The 20424-nt window shown below is 38.7% G+C and overlaps 1 protein-coding gene across 14 annotated transcripts in view; it reads right to left on the bottom strand.

The window, feature by feature from the left end:
- Positions 1–20424, bottom strand: part of CCDC88A (coiled-coil domain containing 88A) — a 66624-nt gene that overhangs the window by 30654 nt on the left and 15546 nt on the right. For 13 of the 14 annotated variants that reach the window (XR_010719897.1, XR_010719898.1, XM_066177918.1 and 10 more), the window contains exons 3-14: positions 20102–20210; positions 16482–16551; positions 12844–12902; positions 12161–12244; positions 11437–11577; positions 10162–10331; positions 7235–7316; positions 6496–6654; positions 4938–5084; positions 4300–4444; positions 3486–3670; positions 1997–2134 (exon numbers count right to left, since the gene is read on the bottom strand). Coding sequence is in view for 12 of the 14 variants with exons in the window: in XM_066177918.1 (XP_066034015.1) it covers positions 1997–2134; positions 3486–3670; positions 4300–4444; positions 4938–5084; positions 6496–6654; positions 7235–7316; positions 10162–10331; positions 11437–11577; positions 12161–12244; positions 12844–12902; positions 16482–16551; positions 20102–20210 (1489 nt within the window). In the remaining 2 variants the exon portion in view is untranslated. Of the gene's footprint in view, positions 1–1996; positions 2135–3485; positions 3671–4299; positions 4445–4937; positions 5085–6495; positions 6655–7234; positions 7317–10161; positions 10332–11436; positions 11578–12160; positions 12245–12843; positions 12903–15725; positions 15826–16481; positions 16552–20101; positions 20211–20424 lie in introns of those variants that run through there. The other variant, XM_066177924.1, reaches the window with a different exon arrangement.

The following is a 20424-nucleotide window of genomic DNA, read 5'->3' as shown; positions in this document are numbered from 1 at the left end:
GGAAATCTGTTACTCTGCTAATATTTATGTGAAGAATCACAAACATTATTTCTAGTTTGACGACAAAGGAAATCTTCAAATCTCTTCCTCTTCAATATTAATAGATAAACCTAAACCCAAAACGAATAAAGCACAAATCAAAGTAAAGCTTTACCTACTTCCTAGCAAATTTAATTTTCATTTGTGTTTACTCTCGTTTAGATTGTTTATTCTTACACTCTGTGATTACCAGAGCTGTGCGTCCATGAACAACAGGACTGCAGCAAGTTCTAAACCAATCTGAGATGGAGGGACATGTGGGAGCCACAAAAATCTTTTTATTTCATTTGGAAAAAATAGAGGTGATGGGTGGGAGATGAGGGCATTCTGATCACAGACAACAACAAATTGAGAAGAAAGACACCAAAGTTACACTGATTTCTGAGTTAAAAAGAACCTTTGGATATTCTGTTCCAAACCAGCTTCAGAGAAAGTGAATCATGTTGGAATTATTTTTTAAGGAAACATTTTCCCAGACGTGCCTCGAGGATAAAGGCAGAACTTACACCTTAATTTTTTAGTATTTCTTGACTTTTTAGGTTGCTCCAAATCATCTGGAATTGTTTGGGCATGTAACACCAGACAGCAAAATCCAGCAAAACTGTTTGGATCAATATTTAAATGTACACTAATAACCCAGTGTAAGGGATGTTTCAACAATAAACTGTTTGGGAGAAAAGCAAAAGTGCTGCTTGCAATGAAAAACAGACTGAGAAAATTATAGGCTGTTCTTCCATAGTGAAATCTGAATGGAACTGTTAATTACAGATCCACAGCTCTGCTCCCAGCAATGGCAAACTGCTCTGGAATATTCACCAGAAACTCATTAACAGGTGCCTAAACCCACAACTCTGGAGCACCTGGCACGGCACTGAATTACTGTCCATGATTTCTGTGCCTATAATCCCAACTCTACAAAAAATCCTGATAAATGCCTCCATGATTTTGGATGAGATCAAATGAACCTCCTACAGTCAACTCCAGAAAGTGTCAGCACAGGATTTTGGAAGACATATGGATGATGCTGTTGACTCATCAGCCCTTAAGTGTATTATTTTTAAGCAGAAATAGTCCCACTGAAATATCAGTCTTAAAACAAGATATATATCTTTAAATGAAAGTAAACCTTCCATGCCAAGCTTTTTTTTTTCCCCTCCCCTTTTTTTTTTTTTCTTTTCTTCTGGAATTTCATTTACTGATTAAACAGGGCCTTTGAAAATATTCAGCATTTTTTGAAATATTATATTCTGCATTTCAAAATACTGTACTTTAAATTAAACTAAATGGCCATGTCATCAGGAGGTAGAAACAGAATTTGTAACTGCCAGAATCAGAACTGGCAGTTCTCATTCTGAAGGACTCAATTCCTAAATCTGGGACTTTCAGAACTCTTTTTTTCTGGTGGCTGCTCTGCAGACACCTCAGAAGGTGCCAGTGTCCACCAGGCACAGGTACATCTTTTACAAAGATTCAGGTGTCAGTTTTTGGCAGTCACAAATAAATCCAGGTGGTCACAGCAGGAACCCATCCCAGTGCAGGGTAGAACTATGGAGCTGGACCTGAGGTTGCTGGAGTTCCCATCAATATTCCAACATTAGTCCACACACTGCCAGCTGCCTGGGACCTGTTCTCCTCCTCTGGGAGGTGTCTGGCCTTCCTCCAAAGTTCCCAATTTTCTCTTCTGCCTGAGCTACACCCTCCAAGCAACTCCAGCAGATGCCCACAGAAGCCACAGGAGCGTTACAAGCACCACAAAGCTCTAAACCCACCAGGAAAGCCCCAGCCAGAAATGAGTCACGTCTCTCACTGGCTGCAGCCCTCAGCAAAGCTGTTTTCCTGAAGGAACCTCCTTTTGGCAAATCCACTACATTTACAATCCCTTTATGTCTGTAAAATCCTACAAAAGGAGACCAGCAAAGCACAAAGCAACTTTAAAACTTTCAGTTCTGCTACTCACTTGTCGCTCGGAGTTCTCTCGAAGTGCTTCAAGTGTCTTTTCAAGCTGTGCTTTTTCTTTCATCAAATCTTTACTCAGATTTTGACTGTTCTGAAGACTTTGTTTCTCTTGGCTAATTTCATTCTCCAGCTCTTCAAGCTGGGAAGAGAAATAAAAGCTTTAAAATGTACTTAAAAACGACAGTCTTAGCTGGGTTGAAGGCACCCTTATAGAAATGAATACAGAAGCTTAAGGGAAAGAATAAACCAGAGTTTTCTAATCTTTAATTGAAACATTAATTTCTTCTGGGAATACAATTTCTCCCTGGCTCAGAACACTTTATCTATAAAGTACTTTAATGTGAAAAAAAGATTTTTCTCAGGCTCTGGATATTTCCTCAAGCATCTTTTTTTCCTCTCAGAATTCCATTTTAGTGAGATTTATACTGCTCCTCCAATACCCTTTTAACTTAGGAAGGTTCAATATGGTTTGATTTTACTTAACTATTTCAAGAGATAATTAAGATGATTCCCTTGGGAATGAAATGTATTGGTTTGTTTTGTCAAATGGTTCCAACTTGAAGAGAGCAAAACTATTTAAAATTTAAAACACCCAAGCATGATTTTTCTGTCACATTTAAGTGGTAACAAGTCGACCTAAATGATGTTTGTGTGTTTCTTACATCTGTTCCTTACTTCTGTACCTCCCAGTTGCCTTTTGGGCACAGCACAGAGGCTGCTCCAAGAAACACCAGCTTCTTAGGAATCAGAAAACTTATGGAAGCATGGAGTACAGTAGGGATTTCTTTAATTTTCTTTTTTTAATTATTTCTTACCCACTCTAAGAATAGTCTTTCACCTGAAATAACTGCTGAAGTCAAAGTTATTTCAGGAACTTCAGACATTTTCACTCCACCGTAATTAGTCCCAGCGGTTTTTTCGTTTTTTTTTTTCCAATTACTATTCTCTATAAATACCACTGAATAAATTATTCTATTTGATATGCATAATTTGAGGAGTAAAGTATTGTAGCCCAGCACAGTTAAACCTGGCAAACTCCCCTCTTGAGCTGTTTATCAATTCCTTGACCCACCTTCTTCCTTCCTCAGCTAAAATGAGGACACAGGACCTAGTTTTCAGCTCAGACTCATCGCTCACTCTCCACCTCTGCACACACACCTTTTCTGCTTCATAACTACCAAAATTAATGCTCTCCAGTATTCTAAATCACTTTAATTACTCATCATATCCACAATATATTATTATGTTTTCCCCTCACTGGTCTAAGACCTTTCTGAATAAACTGGTCACACTCTCACATAATAAAAAGAGAAAAGCCTCTTGGAGGTGGTTTTATTTTTTCCGATAAACTTACAAATACCGTAACTCCACTGAGACCCTTCTCATGCCTTACCCAAAATAACAGCAGTTCATAAAATTACCCTTTAAGAAGAAAATAGCAAAGAACATTAGGCAGCTCTCACACAATCCAAGCACACCCTGACCTTTACCTTCTTGCTAAGTCTTTGGTTTTCTTTTTCCATTTTCAGAATCCTTGAACTGCTGCCTTCCACAGAGCCCACTGCACTTTGCAGCTCTTCCACTGTCTTCAGCAAACTTTGGTTTTCCATTTCCAGCTTCAGTAACCTGCTGGATGTCAGCTCATTCACCTCATGGCCCAGTGATTTCTGGGGCACTGCAGGACAAAAACACCATTATTAAAATAAAAGGTGACTTATTAGCCAGAGTTCTTGGGATTTTGCATTTTAAAACTCAGAGGATTTAACAGCCTTTGAAGGTCCTTCCAATGCCTTCTTGGTGATCAGAGCTGATTAGGATTAGAAATACTAGAGATTAAAATATGTTCTCCTCTCCTAATGTTCCTAATCACAGCACAGATTTGTTTCCCACAACTCAGGATGTATCTCCAAATTCCCCAAGTGCTTTGCACAGAATCCAGTTTATATCCAAGCATGGATATAAAAAAACCTGGAAGAATCAAGATTTTTACCACAGCTCTTCTCCTTAACTTTGAGAACAGCAAAGCAAGAAGACTCATGATCTGTGCTGCAGAGCACAGAAGTCTGAATGGCAAAATAATGCAATTTCAAGTTACTTAAGGGTTTTACATCACTATTTAACTGAACAAGAACCACAAGAACAGACTTCTCTTGTAAGCTGTGTCTCCATGGATACATGGGGATCAGCATTTCTCCAGAGGACAACACGCTCTATACTTCAGAAATAAGGACATTTAATTTCCTAATGCTATCCAGCCTCTGAGATTTCCATTTCAATAGCTTTGGAAGTATTAACTATGTTTACCTTCAGAAAGTTCAGTAGTCCTGTTTATCTGCTCCAGCTCCCAGCCAAGATGCAAAGATTCATCCATACTTTGTTTCTGAGCCATTTCTAGGGTCATATTTTCCTCCATGAGCTCCTCAATCTTCTTTCTGTCCATATCACGCTCCTTGAAAATTATTTCACATGTTAAAAGAAAAGTCTCAATATGTGCAAAGTATTTTATTACCTATATTCTATTGATATCTATATTCTATTATCTATACTATAGGGAAAGGGAAGGGCAAAGTGCTTTTCTGATCTACCTAGATAGTGAGATGGGGAGGAACTGGGAAAAGTTGTGAGAACTTTGAAGGAAACAGTGAAAAAACAGTAAAAAAGATTACAAAGAAGAACCTCTTCTCCTCAAAAACTACAGCAATTACTCCCTACTCCTCCAAAGTTTACTTCTCTCTGAGTATTAGGAAACAAAGTGCATGGGTAAACACAGTATTTAAGTGACAATTGATTATATTCACATCAAAAAATCGATCCTGTTCCTCTTGAATCTCTGCATTTATCATCACATTCCTTCTCTATCCACTATTTTTGAAGGCTTTTATTAAAAACAGAAATTGAATTCAGTGTGTATCAGTTGCCTTAGCCACCCTCCCGGCACTCACCATTTCCATATCATGCAATTTAGCTTTTAGTTGTAAATTCTCTTTTTCTAACTCGTGCAGTTTATCTGAACGAGCTCGGGTCCCCTCTAATTGATCTTCCAACATTGTCTTGGTTTCTAGCAACACTTGATTGTCTTCCTTTAACTCCTGCAAAAATGGAGCAACAACAAGAAGTAAGTCCCAAACCTGAAGTATTCCCCTGCTCATACAAACTTTGATACACATCATAACCAGTTTCAGAAACCTGAACTAAAACTAGAAGCTGTAACAGACTTTCTATAACAAGCACATTAACAGCAATTCCACAGAAATGCAACTTATGAATTTCTGTGAAAATAAAATTTGACATAAATTAAATAAAATACTCCCTAAGCCACAAAGAACAAATAAGGTGTTGATAATTATAATCGAACCATCAGAATCTCTGTGATTTGGGCTGTGATCTGAAAAGAGGTACTGCATGTACAGCCCCAAATTAGGTTTATAGGCCACTGGGCCCAAAGTCAGGCCATGATGCTGAAAATGCAAACACAATCTTAAAAAAAACCAGCCACTCTCAAAGGGTCTGAGCAGCTTTCTTTTTGGTACACAGAGGATTTTTAATAGCATCTGAGGAAAGTAATATGTATATTACTTATATATATAAATGTAAACTATAAATATGTAACTGGCAATTTTCCTCATGATATAAAGACAAAACTTTTCAAACTTCAGCACAGTCAGCTGCAAAATCTGAAAAAGATCACATAAATCTCCTTCATACTCATCCCTACACTAATATCAAGTTAACTCATAATTATTAGGAAGCAAACCAAACAAATTAACATCTGTCTGTACTGAAGCATGCTTGAAATATCCGATATTTTACAGGCTATGAAAACATATAAACAATTTTATGTTTAAGAGGGTTTATTAGTATAAACATTCTATGAAAATGAAACTTCCACTGTCAAATCCTGTACACTAATCTGTTTTCATTTACTGATTTTTATACCATATGGCACTTGCCTATCAAATGTGGCATTTACAGACAGAATGATGATCTGATAAATTCCTTCATGTTGATTTGTCTCCTAAATTACTAATTCATGCCAGAACTCTAAGTTCCCCTTGCCTGTTGTTGGTACATCTTTTTTTAGTGAATTTTATGCCATTGGCCTGTACTTGTTTATGTGAACAGCCTTCACTTCCTCAACACTTGACTTAGAAAATTGCTTTCCCTTAGGAGACCTACAGGAAGAGAAAGGAATTATTATATTTACAGAATTTTTTGAATTAATTCCTCTGTGGGTTGCTCAATTCATCCTTCACAGAGGCTTCCACTGGCCTTGCTAGCTTAGAGCTCTGGTGAACACTGCTGACTTCCATGCCATTAGACACAGAGACAATTCCCTAAAATCTGGAATTTGTCACAAAAGCCTGACTTCCATATCCCAGAGCAAGAAGCTGAACCGTTTCTCACATCCCAATGCTTTAATCTCCAAATACACTTTGAAAAAAGCCCTAGCCAAGAGAAGAATAGTGGCTCTGGGTGATTTTTTTCCCTGGATTTATTTACCTCCACCCTGGCTTTGTAGAACTCGATGTCATGGAGCCTCTCTTTGTAGCGGCTGACTTCACTCTCCAGCTTGTCCACACGGATCGCCTTCTCCCGGAGCGCGTCCAGCTCGTCCCTGTACACCCTGGCAGAGCGGGCATCCGACAACAAGTTCATGTTCTGGGACAAAGGGAGACACAGGAATACAGGTAGGACTGGACAGAATACAGGTAGGACTGGTGAAGGATAACACAACTCCTTCATTGTTTAAATTAAGGGAATGCAGACAGGTATCGTTAATTCTGACAAAGAAAAAAGAAAAAATCAAGTCTATTGTAGAGGATTGTAAATGATGTCCTTCCAAGGAAACAGCACTGGCCTTTTTCAAGGACTCACTGTAAATATATATAGTGTATATTTATGTACGTATTTAGGGGTTTCCCCCTCATTATCACCACACAAAGTATATAGAAAAACCAGACAAAATTGGGAGCACTTTCATTTTAAGAAGATCCTTTCAGAGGATGCACTGGTGGCAAATCGCTTGAAAGAAGAAACAAAAAATCAAAGAAGAAATACTAACCTAAGTCAGGGCATTTTTTCCATCATAATATAACAAATAAAGGAATAAATAACACAAGATCAGGTTCAGAGTGCAAAATAAAAAATAAACATGGAAACATACTTAACATCTGAAAAAGAGTAGTGAATTGTTCTGGTGATGGCAACTTTTCTTAAAATAAAATTATTAAACCCACACCTCTTGCTGAAGTCTCTTCAGTTCAGCTTCCATCTGTTCCAGTTCTTGTTTACAGTCAAGCAGCTGCTCAGTCTTTTCCTCACTTGAAGAAGAAAACACAAACCAGTTAAACATGGCCATGAAACCTGCTAATGACCACCACGTTTGAGAACAGAATGCTGAGATTTGTGAGGCTTCCACCTTTAACCCACAATTTCAGGGAAATCAGAGTGTAAAATTTAGGGTTGCCATTATGACTTAGTTATTCTTTTGGTTTTAGTCTTTATCTAGCATTTTAAATGTTGTTAGACTTTTCATAGTGCTTTAAATTGTTGTTTCCTACTCACACAGAGCAGAACACAGGGTGCAATTACGGAATTTTTGCAATAGGGGATTTTGTGTAAAAAACCACAGACAATACCCATGAATGTGTACCAGGAGATCCACATCCAAAAGTCAACTCAGAATAATTTCAAATCACATATTCAAAAGGTCCAAATTCTTTCCAGGAGAACCAGACACTGACCCTTTGTCACCATCAAGTAAAGCCAATTTTAAAAGCACTTTTATAGTTCTGCATTTTTCCTTTTCTTGCAGAGAAGAGTTAAGGGATTTAAGAGTCTTTACTCAATTGAAGAAGATACTGCTTAATACACTCAGTAATTTCATGAAATGCACAATGAATTTTAATTTTATGGAAACAACACAGTGTCTATTTCAGTCTACTCAGAAACCTGTGATAAAAACAATTTGACGTAGAATGCTACAATTCTTACAGGACTCTTTCTTAACTTCCAAGTCATTTCCCAATCCTTAAAAAATGAGTTTGTTAAACCATGAATAAGTGCAAAGGAAATATTTAATTCTCTCACTGACAAAGAACACTTGATGCTCAAAATTCAACAGCACCCCAGAACAAACCGTATTTCCTGTTGAAAAACCTGCCAATATTGAATATTCTTAAAAGATATATTGCATATTCAGATCTGTTACTATATAATTCCACATTTCGGAATGCAAGTAAGAAACAAAAGTAGAAAAGGGGGAAATAAGAAAATTTAATGGAGTGAAATGTATAACACTATCTCAAAGCAATCATACCAACAAAAACCAGGTCTGTTTTAAAAAAAACTAGAGCAGTTGTTTTTAAAAATGAGCCAATTTCACCCTGACTGATCTTTCTGGAAAAGGATTATTTGGAAAAGGTCACTGAGCCTACAAGCACAGGAAGCTCAGCTCTGCACAGTTCAGTGCAACATCTCTGTCACAGCTCTCCCCCTCCAGAGGTGTACATAAACTAGGCACAAACACTAATTTATTCCTGATTTCTGTAACTTTTCCATCAGCATCCATATTCCTGTTATTGTTCTACAATAGAACACACAGAACTCAACACTCAGAAAATGAGGTGGTGCAATTTCCAGCTTCAGAGTTTCTGTACTCCCTGGTTTGCATCCAACTGAAAAATAATCTTTAGAGACATTTTATATGAAATTACACCAGCTACACTGCATATTAAACCAGGTATGAAGGTTCGCTGCCAAAACCAGATTATAAATAAATTTTATGCTGAGTATTTTCAAGTCTGAAAATAATGTAATTTCAAATTTATCAAATAGATGCAGCATTTAACACTAAATGCTGCAGACAGAAGTTAATTCATCCAAGTCTGGTATTTTAAGATACTCCTACACGTAAAGGGAAATTATTTACCAACTGAATTCAAATAAGAGTGCAAAATGTGGACTGTTCTGAGCCATCAGTGTTGCCCTAATTGCACGCTTCAGCTACAGACTGGAGAGGATTGGACTAAATTATACAGAACATACCAGTGTTCACTGTTTAGGCTATCTACTAACTGTCAATCAAACTAATAACAGCAATTTTTTCACTAATTTTCCTGGTGCAGCTGTTTATAGAATATCCTGGGCGGGCTCATTGCAGGAGACACATAATAATACAGACATCAGGAAAAAAGAGCCCCATCTTTTGTCCTTCCTCTCTTCCTCATGAAGACCACGCTGCAGTGGGGGAAGGGGATCCTCAGAGTAAATCAACAAGATCCTTAATCCAGCCAGCTAGAAATGATCTGATCAACAAACTCTGGGAATTTTGACTTATGCTACCTTCAGCTTGTGATTTAATTTACCTGTCTCCTCTCTCCATTGCTGAATTTAACAACAACAAAAAAAGAATCCTTATTTATGCTGTTTCCACACATACTGAATCTCTTCAGATCGAGCATTTTAATTCAGAACACACACACACACTTCACTCTCCTCAAACAACTGACACATTGCTACAGGGAGAAGCACATTCTCCACAGGTCTGTTATCGATCTTCTCTTTGAATATAAACTCCTCTCTCTGCTCAGATTTGCTCCTGGACTATGAAGCCAAAGTGTCCACTGAAACCTACAGAACCAGGAGGAGTTTCCAGGAGCAAGTTAAGTGTTGTGCAAACAAGAAATTTTTTACACAAGAACAAAGAGGTGGGGGTCAGGAAAACATTCTAATGGAAATTTTTTGGCCTATCTGCAATGAATTTAAACCATGAATTAACCATAGGTGAGTATTTCTTGTTGGAAACAGGCCACCTAATCATGCTGCTGAGAAGGAAGCCCTCCTGCACCATCTCCTTTTAATGACCACCTGTTTGGAGAACGAAATGCTGAGATTTGTGAGACTTCCACCTTTAATCCATCATTTCAGGGACATCAGAGTGTAAAATTTAGGTCAAAACATCATTATGAATACAAAGAGAGACAAACACAGATGAAAAGTTGTATTTGTCCCATGGGTCCACAAATCATCTTGTAATATAAAAATACCCCTTCTGGGGAGCAGTAACTAAAAGAAGCATTTAAAAGGATGAAGAATTGGTCTGAAGAGGACTAGAAGTGTGCCAAGGCAGCATTTGAAAGGATCTGAGTGTGAACTGGTACTCACAGCTCCTGCCTAAGCCTTCTGATCTTGGCCTTAGCGTCGGCAAGCTCCACGCTCAGGTGCTGCCGGCTCTCGGTGCGCTTCATACCGGGGGAGCCGCACGGGGACTGCGCTGCCGATGCGTGCGGCAGGAAACGGAGACAGTCCCGCTCCTCCGACAGCTCGATGATGGTCTGGGGAGTCAGAGCACAGGCAAAAGTCCAGAGTGGTACTCAGAGCCATCTCTGCGTGTCATTCATATCAAACACTGCAGTGGCATCAGAACGATGGAAAGGTTTTGGTCACCAAAGAAGTCAAAAGCTCTCCCTGCACCTCTACGCCTAAAGCAAAGAGCTCCAGCTCTTGGACAGGACCTTCTGCTATTTTACATTTTATTTTTCACTTAAGACTTTAATGCCCACAAAATGACCAGTGCTCAGAATGGACTGGGTGTTGAAAGGTGTGAATTCCTTGAAAACCACCACCTCTTGAAAATGAAGATAAACGTCTATCTCTAAACAAAGTCTTGTTCTTCTGTGAGCAGCAGCACCCTTGGCAACTGAATAAAGCACCAGAGCTACAGGAACATTCCTATTTCCCCCTATAAATAAAGGTGTTAGTCAAATATGAACATCCCTTATATTTTGAAGTATTTTTCTTTAGCTTTGCACAAAGGCATCACCCCCATCCTCTACCCTCTGTTTTACTCCTATCAAGGCTGTGATCCGGAAAAACTGTCAAAGGAGTATCTGGAATAACTGCAACATTGACATATCCACTTTACTGAGGGGCAAATCTGGGACCACCGAGATGATTCACAACTTGTAATTTTTACTAAATACTGTTCTGTTCCTTGATTCTAACACAGTACAACAACTGTGCCTCATGATAAGCCTGCAAAAGCTCCTCTCCTGGTATGGACTCTGCTTTATCCCCCTCATATCTGGACAATAGGACATGGGAATAGAACAGGCAGCTTTCAGTGATTGGCTTGCAAATTGATGGGTTATTGATTCCTGGTAAATGCAGCTGATACAGCTTCAGATTCTCTGTTTTCAGCTACCGATGGATGTTGAAGTTGTTTCCCACTGGCTACATGGAAAAGATCGCCTATTATCTTTCCCACTTTATCTTTTCTACATGATTCAACAAATATGCACAAACGAACTCCCTACAACAATGTTCTGGCAGTCAAAAATCCTTGCTTTAACATGTCAGCAGAAAATGAAACTGTTAGTTATAAAAATCGTGAGCTGCATTATCTCAAAAAAGCTCTGAAGTACTAGCCCACATCCATACCTCTGAGTGCTCATCTCTTTCATCTATAAGTCTTTTTAAATGCAATGCCATATTTTTCAGGAGAGGCTCAACATACTCTTGTGTCAGCACAATGACATCCATCCACTGTAGGTCAAACACATTTTCCTGATTATGAGTTACCTATACGGGGTGAAGTGAAAGACAAGAAACATCCTCTTGAGATTTTAAGAGCAGAAAGGAAGTATAGAAAAAATAAAGCTGCAACTCTACAAGTTAAATTCTCTGGACAAGGTATGAAAAAATGTTTAAAATATATTTAATTGTATGTAAAGGAAGAGTTTTTTGTCTACCTGGAAGCAGCACCTTGTCCTTCTGGCAAAGTGACAATCACATTATAAATTACCTACGACACATATTTGATTGGAATTTTACTTTATAAAGAAATTTGCGTATAAAGATTTCAGTCAACTAAATTGACTGATTAATTGACTGACTAATTTCAGTCAACTAAGAAATCCTTGGAGCAACAAACTTCCTTTCTGGTACTGCTCTAAAAATATTACCCAAAAATGCTCAATCATGAAATCTTTTTGTGAATCAAGTGAAAAAAAAATGAAGCCTTTTTTGCTTACTACAACCACTCAATATGCAAATCACATATGTGATTTACTTGCCATTGAACATGTGCAACTCCCCTTCCTGCAATACAATATTCCACCTCAAAAAAATCCCCAAAATTAAAAGCAAAAACCCCCCAAAATACCTCCTGAATATGGGCTGCAACAGCTGCTCTGGTATCAAAATCCAGGCTTTGGATTCTTTCAATAAATTCTTCTTTTTTCTGACACTAAAAATAGAGATATCTATTTTATATACATTTATATGTATAATCACAAGTATTTTCCGTCCTTTTGTATTTCTAAAAGCTAGAATATATAAAACTGACACTCCAAAGGTCACATGGCTAAATTATTATCCAATAATTCTGGTGACCAATAAATCTGTGGTTTATGCCATGTTGCAGTAATTGTAACTTTCAACACTAATTAAATGATACAAGGAAAAACAAGTTGAAATCGGACAATGAAGAGGTTTCTTAAAATTGCTACTTATTCAAATTTTTGATAGTTTATTAAATGCATGAAATAGTGCAGTGAATTAATTTTCAGTGCTTTACATTTCCTTTCTTTCTTTACAATATCAGGTAAATTATCACTATTGAAATTAATAACCCATTAGAAGGTTATGGTGGTATTGGAAGTATTTGTGCAATAACAGGTGTAGGGTTGTAGCCATTTCATTAAAAATCAGAATATCGCAATTTTTCAAGGAATACAATTGTATCACCAAAGGAAGAAAAGTTTTATACCACCCCAAGTACTAGAACCGTAAGAAAAGAGTTCAGTAACTCAGAAGTTTCATAGAGACAAACATAATTAAACTCACCTGAACTGCACAACCAAGCAAAAGCAGGAGGAGCTTTTTCACTTCTTCAGTACCTGGCTCTAAGAAGAAAAGAAAAAATGGTAACTGTAAAATTGTAATTAGAGCTTCTTCCCCTATACCTGAGAAAACACGAGGTTTTCTCATTATTTCCGTATCATTTATGTTAACCTAGTTTAGAAAACAATCAGATAAGCTTTCAGCTCAGTCCTTTTTGCCATTTAACCACCAACTTCCAGAGTTACCAAACACCTCAACAGCCATAACAATTTCAAATGGGAAAAAAAAAATCAGCCCTTCAAAAAGCAAAACTTCAGAGTGCCATTTTTAGAAGTGCTTTGGAGAGCAGCAATCAAGTTTTCAATGGTAATCTCAGGTATCTCAAGACAGTTACAAAAGTGCTTAAATTATCTGCCATTCCCAAACTGGAAGAGTTTAGGTGACAAGTTCATTTAAATTCCTTACAAAGCTATTACATATTAGATATATATTAGATACTCATCTGCACATCCAAAAAATAAACATGTATTTCCAAATCTGGCCTTAAGCATCTTAATCTCCTAAAGAAGCTTAAGTTAAAGAACTCTGTTTCCAGATTAATAAAATGTTTCTTACTTTCTAAGTTCACAATGTCCTCATCTTGCTACTAAGTATAGAAATACATTCTATATCTAGAACATAAATGCCATGAAGCAAATGCTTCAAGGATGACAAAACAGTTTAGGCATTGACGCAAGCTGTAGCTTTTGGAGGGAGCTACGTAATGTGTATAATCCCAATGAACATGGAATACTGCAGTTTGCAAGAGGTTTCTCAGGTAGATAAATACATTACAAAAAACATGGACTCAAATGGGAGATTTTTTAATCATTTATTCAAATTTCTTGTATCCCAAAGGCTTGAGCTGTAAAGTCTTATATGGAGAAACAGAAAACCCAACAAGGAATGTGTTTCACCAGAAGCTGCTTCAGCTGAAGAAGGGGAATTCCACCTGGCAGTCTTATCAATAAAGGTTAGAGGAATACTGCAACAGGAGGAATCCAAGCTCACAGCCTTACATTCACTTATCCCAACAAATTAATCACACTTTAATTTTTAAGCAATCCCTGAGCTCCTCTTCACTCTTCATCTCCTGACTGTCTTTCAAACGCCTGCCTGAATATTGATTCCTTGTCTCTCCCCCCCATTCCCTGAAGGAACAGGGCAAAACACTGAACCATCTCAGTTTCCCTCATATTCTGTTTTTCCTCCTTGTCCTCCATCAGAAACACAGAAATAGATGATTCTCTTCTACACCCTTCAACCTGCTGCTGAACTTTGTCCCTGCCCTGTGCCACTGTTTGATCTTGCCTGTGTTCACCCTTATCCCTGACTTTCACACCCTCTGCAGGCTTCCATCCTCCCCACCCTTGCTTGTTTCAGGAACATGAACTTGCTTTCATCTTTCCCCTTCCCCTTTGCCTCATCATTATCCCTTTGTAATTTAACATTTACAGTCACAGGCTGTAGCTCTCCTCCAGTTTTCTCCTCCAACTGCCGTCCTGCCAATCAGCTCAAGAAATATTTCCTGATAAAATCCCTGCTGACCCGTTTTACCAAACCTCAACTCAAGCCTTCTCCCTGCAATTTCTTTTACTCCATGAGCCAACTGCCTCTGGTTTATCTGCTCCTACCATCTGTAATTTGGCATCTTCTGGGGATTTCTCTACTAATCATTCCTTAGTGCAAAGGGGAAAAACTGGGAGACAACTCCATGAAAAAAATCACACCTCCTGCCTAAATGGACCAAATCCAAGTCTTTATCAGGGAACTGACTTTTACTCCGGGGCTTGCCTTGATGCAACCAGATTTACACAGCAAGTATCTCCAAAGGTCATTGAGGTTTCATTTCCCCGCATCTGCCCAAAAAAAGTTTAAAAATCCATGTAGGGATGAGATCCTTTTCCAAGCTGACACAGCAAGAGCAGTCCTAACTTTTAAAGGGGAAAGGTTCTGGACAGAACCCAAAAGAACAGGTCTATATTCTAGTTCAGACCAAACACCATGATTGAACTCCAGCAGGGAGCTGAAACACCTTCAAGAATGTTGTCGAAAGCACAACAATTTTTTTTTTAATGTGAGGGCTACACTACAGGACAGTCCGAATTTTCTCATAAACCCAACAAAATCCCCACACAAGAGCAAAGCACACACCAGCAGAGCTGCTAAACCACAGATCCCAAAACATAAAAGACACCTCCTTAAAAATGACCAAACCATATAATTGCATGTATACACCTGAATGCAGTATTATCTCTGAGGGGTTTGATAACGCATTTTCAATAAAATGTCATCTTATACTATACAATATTGTTAAGATATTCTTTCCCAGTATCTTGAACAGAATAAAAAAAGTCACTACAAAACAATACTGTGATCTGGGACTTTCAAAATGTTTTTCCAGTTTCTGGTTTCTAGGCAAATGCATGGAGTCCTTCGAAAACCTTAAGAAAGTCTGAAATCAAAATTATAAAAGCACGATGCATTCTGTTCTTTTGGAAAGAAAGAGACCACATTCACACTTCTTGGTGCATATGACAGCAGCTGCACATATAAAAACTGAAAAAGCTGTGACCTCGGAAGCAAAAGCAGCAATATTCAAAAGCAGAAAGTAAAACCCAAAAGAATTAAAGCAAGGTACCTACAGAGATGGGATATGTGCAGATGCGATATGGAAAATATCAACGTTATGAGCCCTGGGATTGGGAAGTGAGGAAACACAGATGGTACTTCTGGCTCATGAGGAACGCCCTGTCCCACAGACACAGAAGCGTGGCAGTGAAGACATCCCAAAGAAATAAAAACAGCCAGGGGAAGCTACACAGTCTGTTAGAGCAGTTCCTGACCTCTCTGCTGAGGTGTCAGAACGTCAGGAGGAGAACACCTGGAGCACATTAGACCCAAGTAAATAAATTCTGCCCAATCCTTAGTGGCTCCATGCAGGCCAGGTGTGTCTGCTCCGTGCTTCTGGAATTGAGAGCATGGTGCAGAGATTCCCAAGTGGCTGTGGATAGTCAGCTGGCTCCACACAGGCTAATATTCTTGGTCTGAAAATTGCAACTCTCAGAGCTGGAAGCAGAGAAGGTGGGAGCATGGAGAAGACAGTGTCAGTTCAGGGGAGAAAACAAGAAGGTAATTGCAATATTTTTCAGGTAAGGATGCAAGAGAAGCCAGGAGAGTTTGGGGGAGGGAGAAACAAGGATCGGGAGCTGGACCAAGTGATGCACTGAACTGCCAATTCCCTCAGCGGTGACACAGGTAAAGAAAGTTGAAAGTGCAGTAGCTGGGAATACATGAAACCTTAACTTTGTGCTGTCAGTGGTTCACTGGTTGCTGGGAAATGCACTCAGGCTCAGCATAAATCCCAGTGAGAGCCAGGGCTGAGGCTGGGACAGAACACATTTTTTTAGTGTGGACCCTTTGTGTGGATAAAGAAAATTATTATTAAATCATTACTCATCATTATTAAACCACTTATTTGATAAAGTATTTACACGATCTTCTGCTGAAAGGCTCAATCCTATAGGAATTTTATTTCCAGTGAAAGAATATAAATTCTCACACCAGTACATATTTTTATCTTAGTCAAAAAATAAACTTACCAGAAAAAGGATTTTTGCCAATTATTAGCACATTTGGCAAAGACATCATGATCAACTGCTGCAAAGTCTCCTATAAAATTAATTAAAACATTATTTACATTATATGTACTGAATGAAAGCAAACATCACATAGCAACAGCCATTGAAGAGAAATCAGTATTTATTAAACCGTTTTAATGTTTTTCAGGACTTCATGCATACAGTTTGTACAATGCGTACTTATTTCCATTCTAATAAAAAAAACCCTTACAAATATGAGTTACTTCTACAGAAGCTTTGTTTTACTGGTTTGCACAATCATCTCACACAGCAAAATCCTCTTGTGGCAATGAGCTGGCTTAGGGATCTTAAGCCAACAAGATACCAAGTCTCAGAATGCAGCAAAACCCTTTAAATTTATTGTGTTCATGTTTCCCTGACTAACTTATTGATACATAATCGTTTTATTGGCTCTAAGGTGCATTCCTACTGCAAAAAAAAAATCCATTTCCCTTATGTCACGCTTTCTTTGCCCTCACCAAAACGTAGATGTGAAAATTCCAGGGGTTTTTGCTGCAGTGACACTGGGCCAGCTGTGAATATAAAGGTACAAACCCCTGTCTGCACAATCACATGGAATTTTAGCTTGGAAGTGCCACACACCAGGCAGCAGCTCTGTCTATCTGTTCCATGGATTCCATCAATGGAGCTCCTGTAATGGCTGTAATCGGGTCAAATCCCCAGTCTAGACAGAGCCTAATTCTCCAGAAGCAGAATAGTCTTTCTCCTGCTCCCAGATGTTTATTCTCAGCAGATGCCATCCTACAGTCAGGCTTTTTGTTTTTCCACAGTGACAGATCCATTACTATATAAAATGCTCCTACTCAAAAGCAAAATATTCCAGAAAAGCCCAAGGCACACATCAGGTGCCACATTGTAAGCAACAACCTAACACAACTTGCTCAATGTCAAATTGAAAAAAAACCCCAGTATTTCTTGAAAAACACCTGCAGAAATTATTAGCTATAACTATACTTGAAAGTTCCCACTAGTTAATATACAAATCAAAATTATATCTGAATTGATTAATAGTAGACCACAAAATATACATTTGGACATGCCTAAGACAAATCATAAGAATGGAGGAAACATCTTTGACATCCTCAAATATCATGAAATTCAACCAACCATGACACCTGTACTTCTCAGACTTTGACAAAGATGAATTTCAAATAGAAGTAAGACATGAAGTGCACCACAGGATGTTTTAGATCAATATAAAACAGATAAAACATAATGAATTTAAAGAGTATCGACAGCTACTATGAAAGAAAATCACATATTTTTTAGGGGGTGTTTTTTTGGTAGTATCTCAAATAATTTCATGATGCTATCATAAAGCTGATCATGATCAAAGCAGAGTCTGAGCAGTAGTAACCAAAATATGTGTCCGGAATGAACATGATCACCTGTTTTCTTACAACACCTCTGCCTTTCCCCACAGATGTCTGACACCTTTTCTGTCACTTGGTGTTAACCTCAGCACAGGCTTTGCTTGCAAAACTTTTACAGTTCATTAGCATTTATTTTACTGAAGATTTTTCACATCCTCAGTCAAATCTACTGAGAGTCATGGACACTTACTGGATTAAACCTCTTGAGCCCACCAGAAATTTTGAATTAACTGCTGAGAAATTACTGGTTCAGGACCAGAATTTTAATTCCAACGAATAACAAGCATGCTGCAGGAACAAAAAAGACTAATCTAACGTAACACCTTAATTTTGTATGTTATATTCTACCAGTGCAGGTTTTTTGACAAGTACATCCACAGCACTGGTGCAACTTTTCACTAAACTGAGAGAAGGTTTTCCACAGATGTTATAAAACCACATGGAACACATCATGTGGACAAGCTCACAATGAGAAATGTTAAGAGTTAGGCTGACACAAGGCTAAAAATTCCAGATTCCCACATTCATCAGTGTCTGATTCCAACACTTAGTAAAATCCTCTCTCAGTCCAGTGAGTGCTCTCCTGTCCCCTCCCCCGGGATCCCAAGGCATCCTCAGGGAACACCCTCAGGCACACTGAGCTTTCAGGAGCACAACCCTCACCCCAGGCTAAGGGAGGCCTCTCAGTTTGATTCCAGGGCATCCATCAAGTCCCAGCTTTCCTGCCTTGGGGAATTTCACAGGTGACAGGAACTCAACTGACCCCTCTGTGGAACAGCCCATCCCTTAACACTTCAACTACCACAAAGCAGAAACCTCCCTGCAGGCACCGTAGGGAATGAATATCTACACATGCAAATAGTAATTTTAGATTCAAAGGAGCTCTCCAGTTTGGAGAGTAAATGCCTTTACTGCTGCTAGAAACACCAGCCCTTCAATGTCTGCATGGTGACCAAGATCTTGAAAGACTGGGGAGGGAAAGGGGGGAAAAAGTGTATAAAACAGTTAAAAGGGCAGTATGATACAACTTGGACCATTAAAGGCATGGTGACTGGTTTTACCACTTCTTAAACAAGAGTACTTTTTTATTTTTAAAAAAGCTCTAATAAACTAATTTCTATCACAAAGGTTTGGAGCAACATCCACAATCCTGAATCATCCAAAGGTACCTAAATGCCAGCAATTCTGCCTGGTACTGGAGCACTTGGACTGGTGATACCATGAGGCCAGTGCAGGACAGGGAATGCTTTGTGTTCCAATAAAGATCAATCCTGTCAGTGTTTGTGCCTTCTGCTGCATCAGTTGTGAAACACTAATGCTTGGTGGAAGATGACTTCCATTAGGAAAAGGACAAGCATATGGGCTTTAGCAGGCAGCACATATATCCATGTGCAGGAGCTACCAAGGAGAGAAGGGCGGGAAGTGCTGGGAAGACGTTCCATGGTTGGTCAGGGCAGTGACAGCTGGGAATTCTCAATGCACTGGGACTTTTGGGAAGCACACTAATGTGTGGACACAGGAGGAGCAGCAGATTTCAGCACAGGTTGGCCAGGAGGTGTGGTGAGAGGCAGAGCAAACATTTTCTCCCAGGTCTGGGTTCTCCTGGCAGAAAGGAGCAGGGCAGTGTGGAAGGGTACTAAAAGCCACACCTAAAGGGACATGGGTGACAGCTGCACTGCCCAGCTGTGGCGTGTCCATGTGTACAATACCCTACCCAGCTCAGCATCCAGCAGGCACAGGACCAGCTCCTACTACTGCATCAAACTTCAGTGGCTCTTTTACAGCTCTGACATAGATCCTCACTGCATTTACTACAAATTCCCCAATTAATTCTAAGCCCAGTAAATTTCATCACGTTTTTCTAACAAAAATTCAATTTACAAGACTAAATGCACATGCAATAATCTCACTCACTGGCACAAAACTTGCTTCAACTCAGATAATACCAACCAGAAATACTTAATGCACCATAGGAGTAACTGAACACAGAGTACCTATTCTATAAACAAATCATGATTCATACAAAAGTGCGTCCACCTTTATACCTGTAAACAGTGATAAAAAATTTGACCGGATATCTAAATAATCATCCATACAAGTATCTCTTGTTGGTTACTCTTAAAGCCGTAATTATAGACGAAAATTTAGAAATAATTCCAGGCAAAACATAACACAACAATTACTGACCTGATAGTAAGTTTTTATTTGTTTCACCAAAATAGACAAATTTTGAATCCTTAATGATGCATCATTGTTTACTTTTTTGTTTATCCTCTGATTAGCAGACTTTGGATTGCTGCAAAAAGAAAAGAAAAAAGAATACCTTAAACATGCTGAACATTAATCTTTAAAGCTTTCTCCATAAAACAAATGGTATAGTTAATGTGCCCGCACAGCCATTCCTTGTCTTGATTACCATGCCTTGTTTTTCCCTCCACAAATCAATCTGGAGCTGTGGAAGATGAAAAGAGCTTGAAATGTGTCTCTGACACAGCTAGCCAGCTCCACAT

This window comes from Chamaea fasciata, unplaced genomic scaffold (assembly GCF_029207755.1).
Source record: "Chamaea fasciata isolate MVZ Bird 193981 ecotype frontalis unplaced genomic scaffold, bChaFas1.0.hap1 SCAF_3, whole genome shotgun sequence".
Lineage (NCBI taxonomy): Eukaryota > Metazoa > Chordata > Aves > Passeriformes > Sylviidae > Chamaea > Chamaea fasciata.
This window is presented reverse-complemented; position numbering and strand designations above follow the sequence as displayed.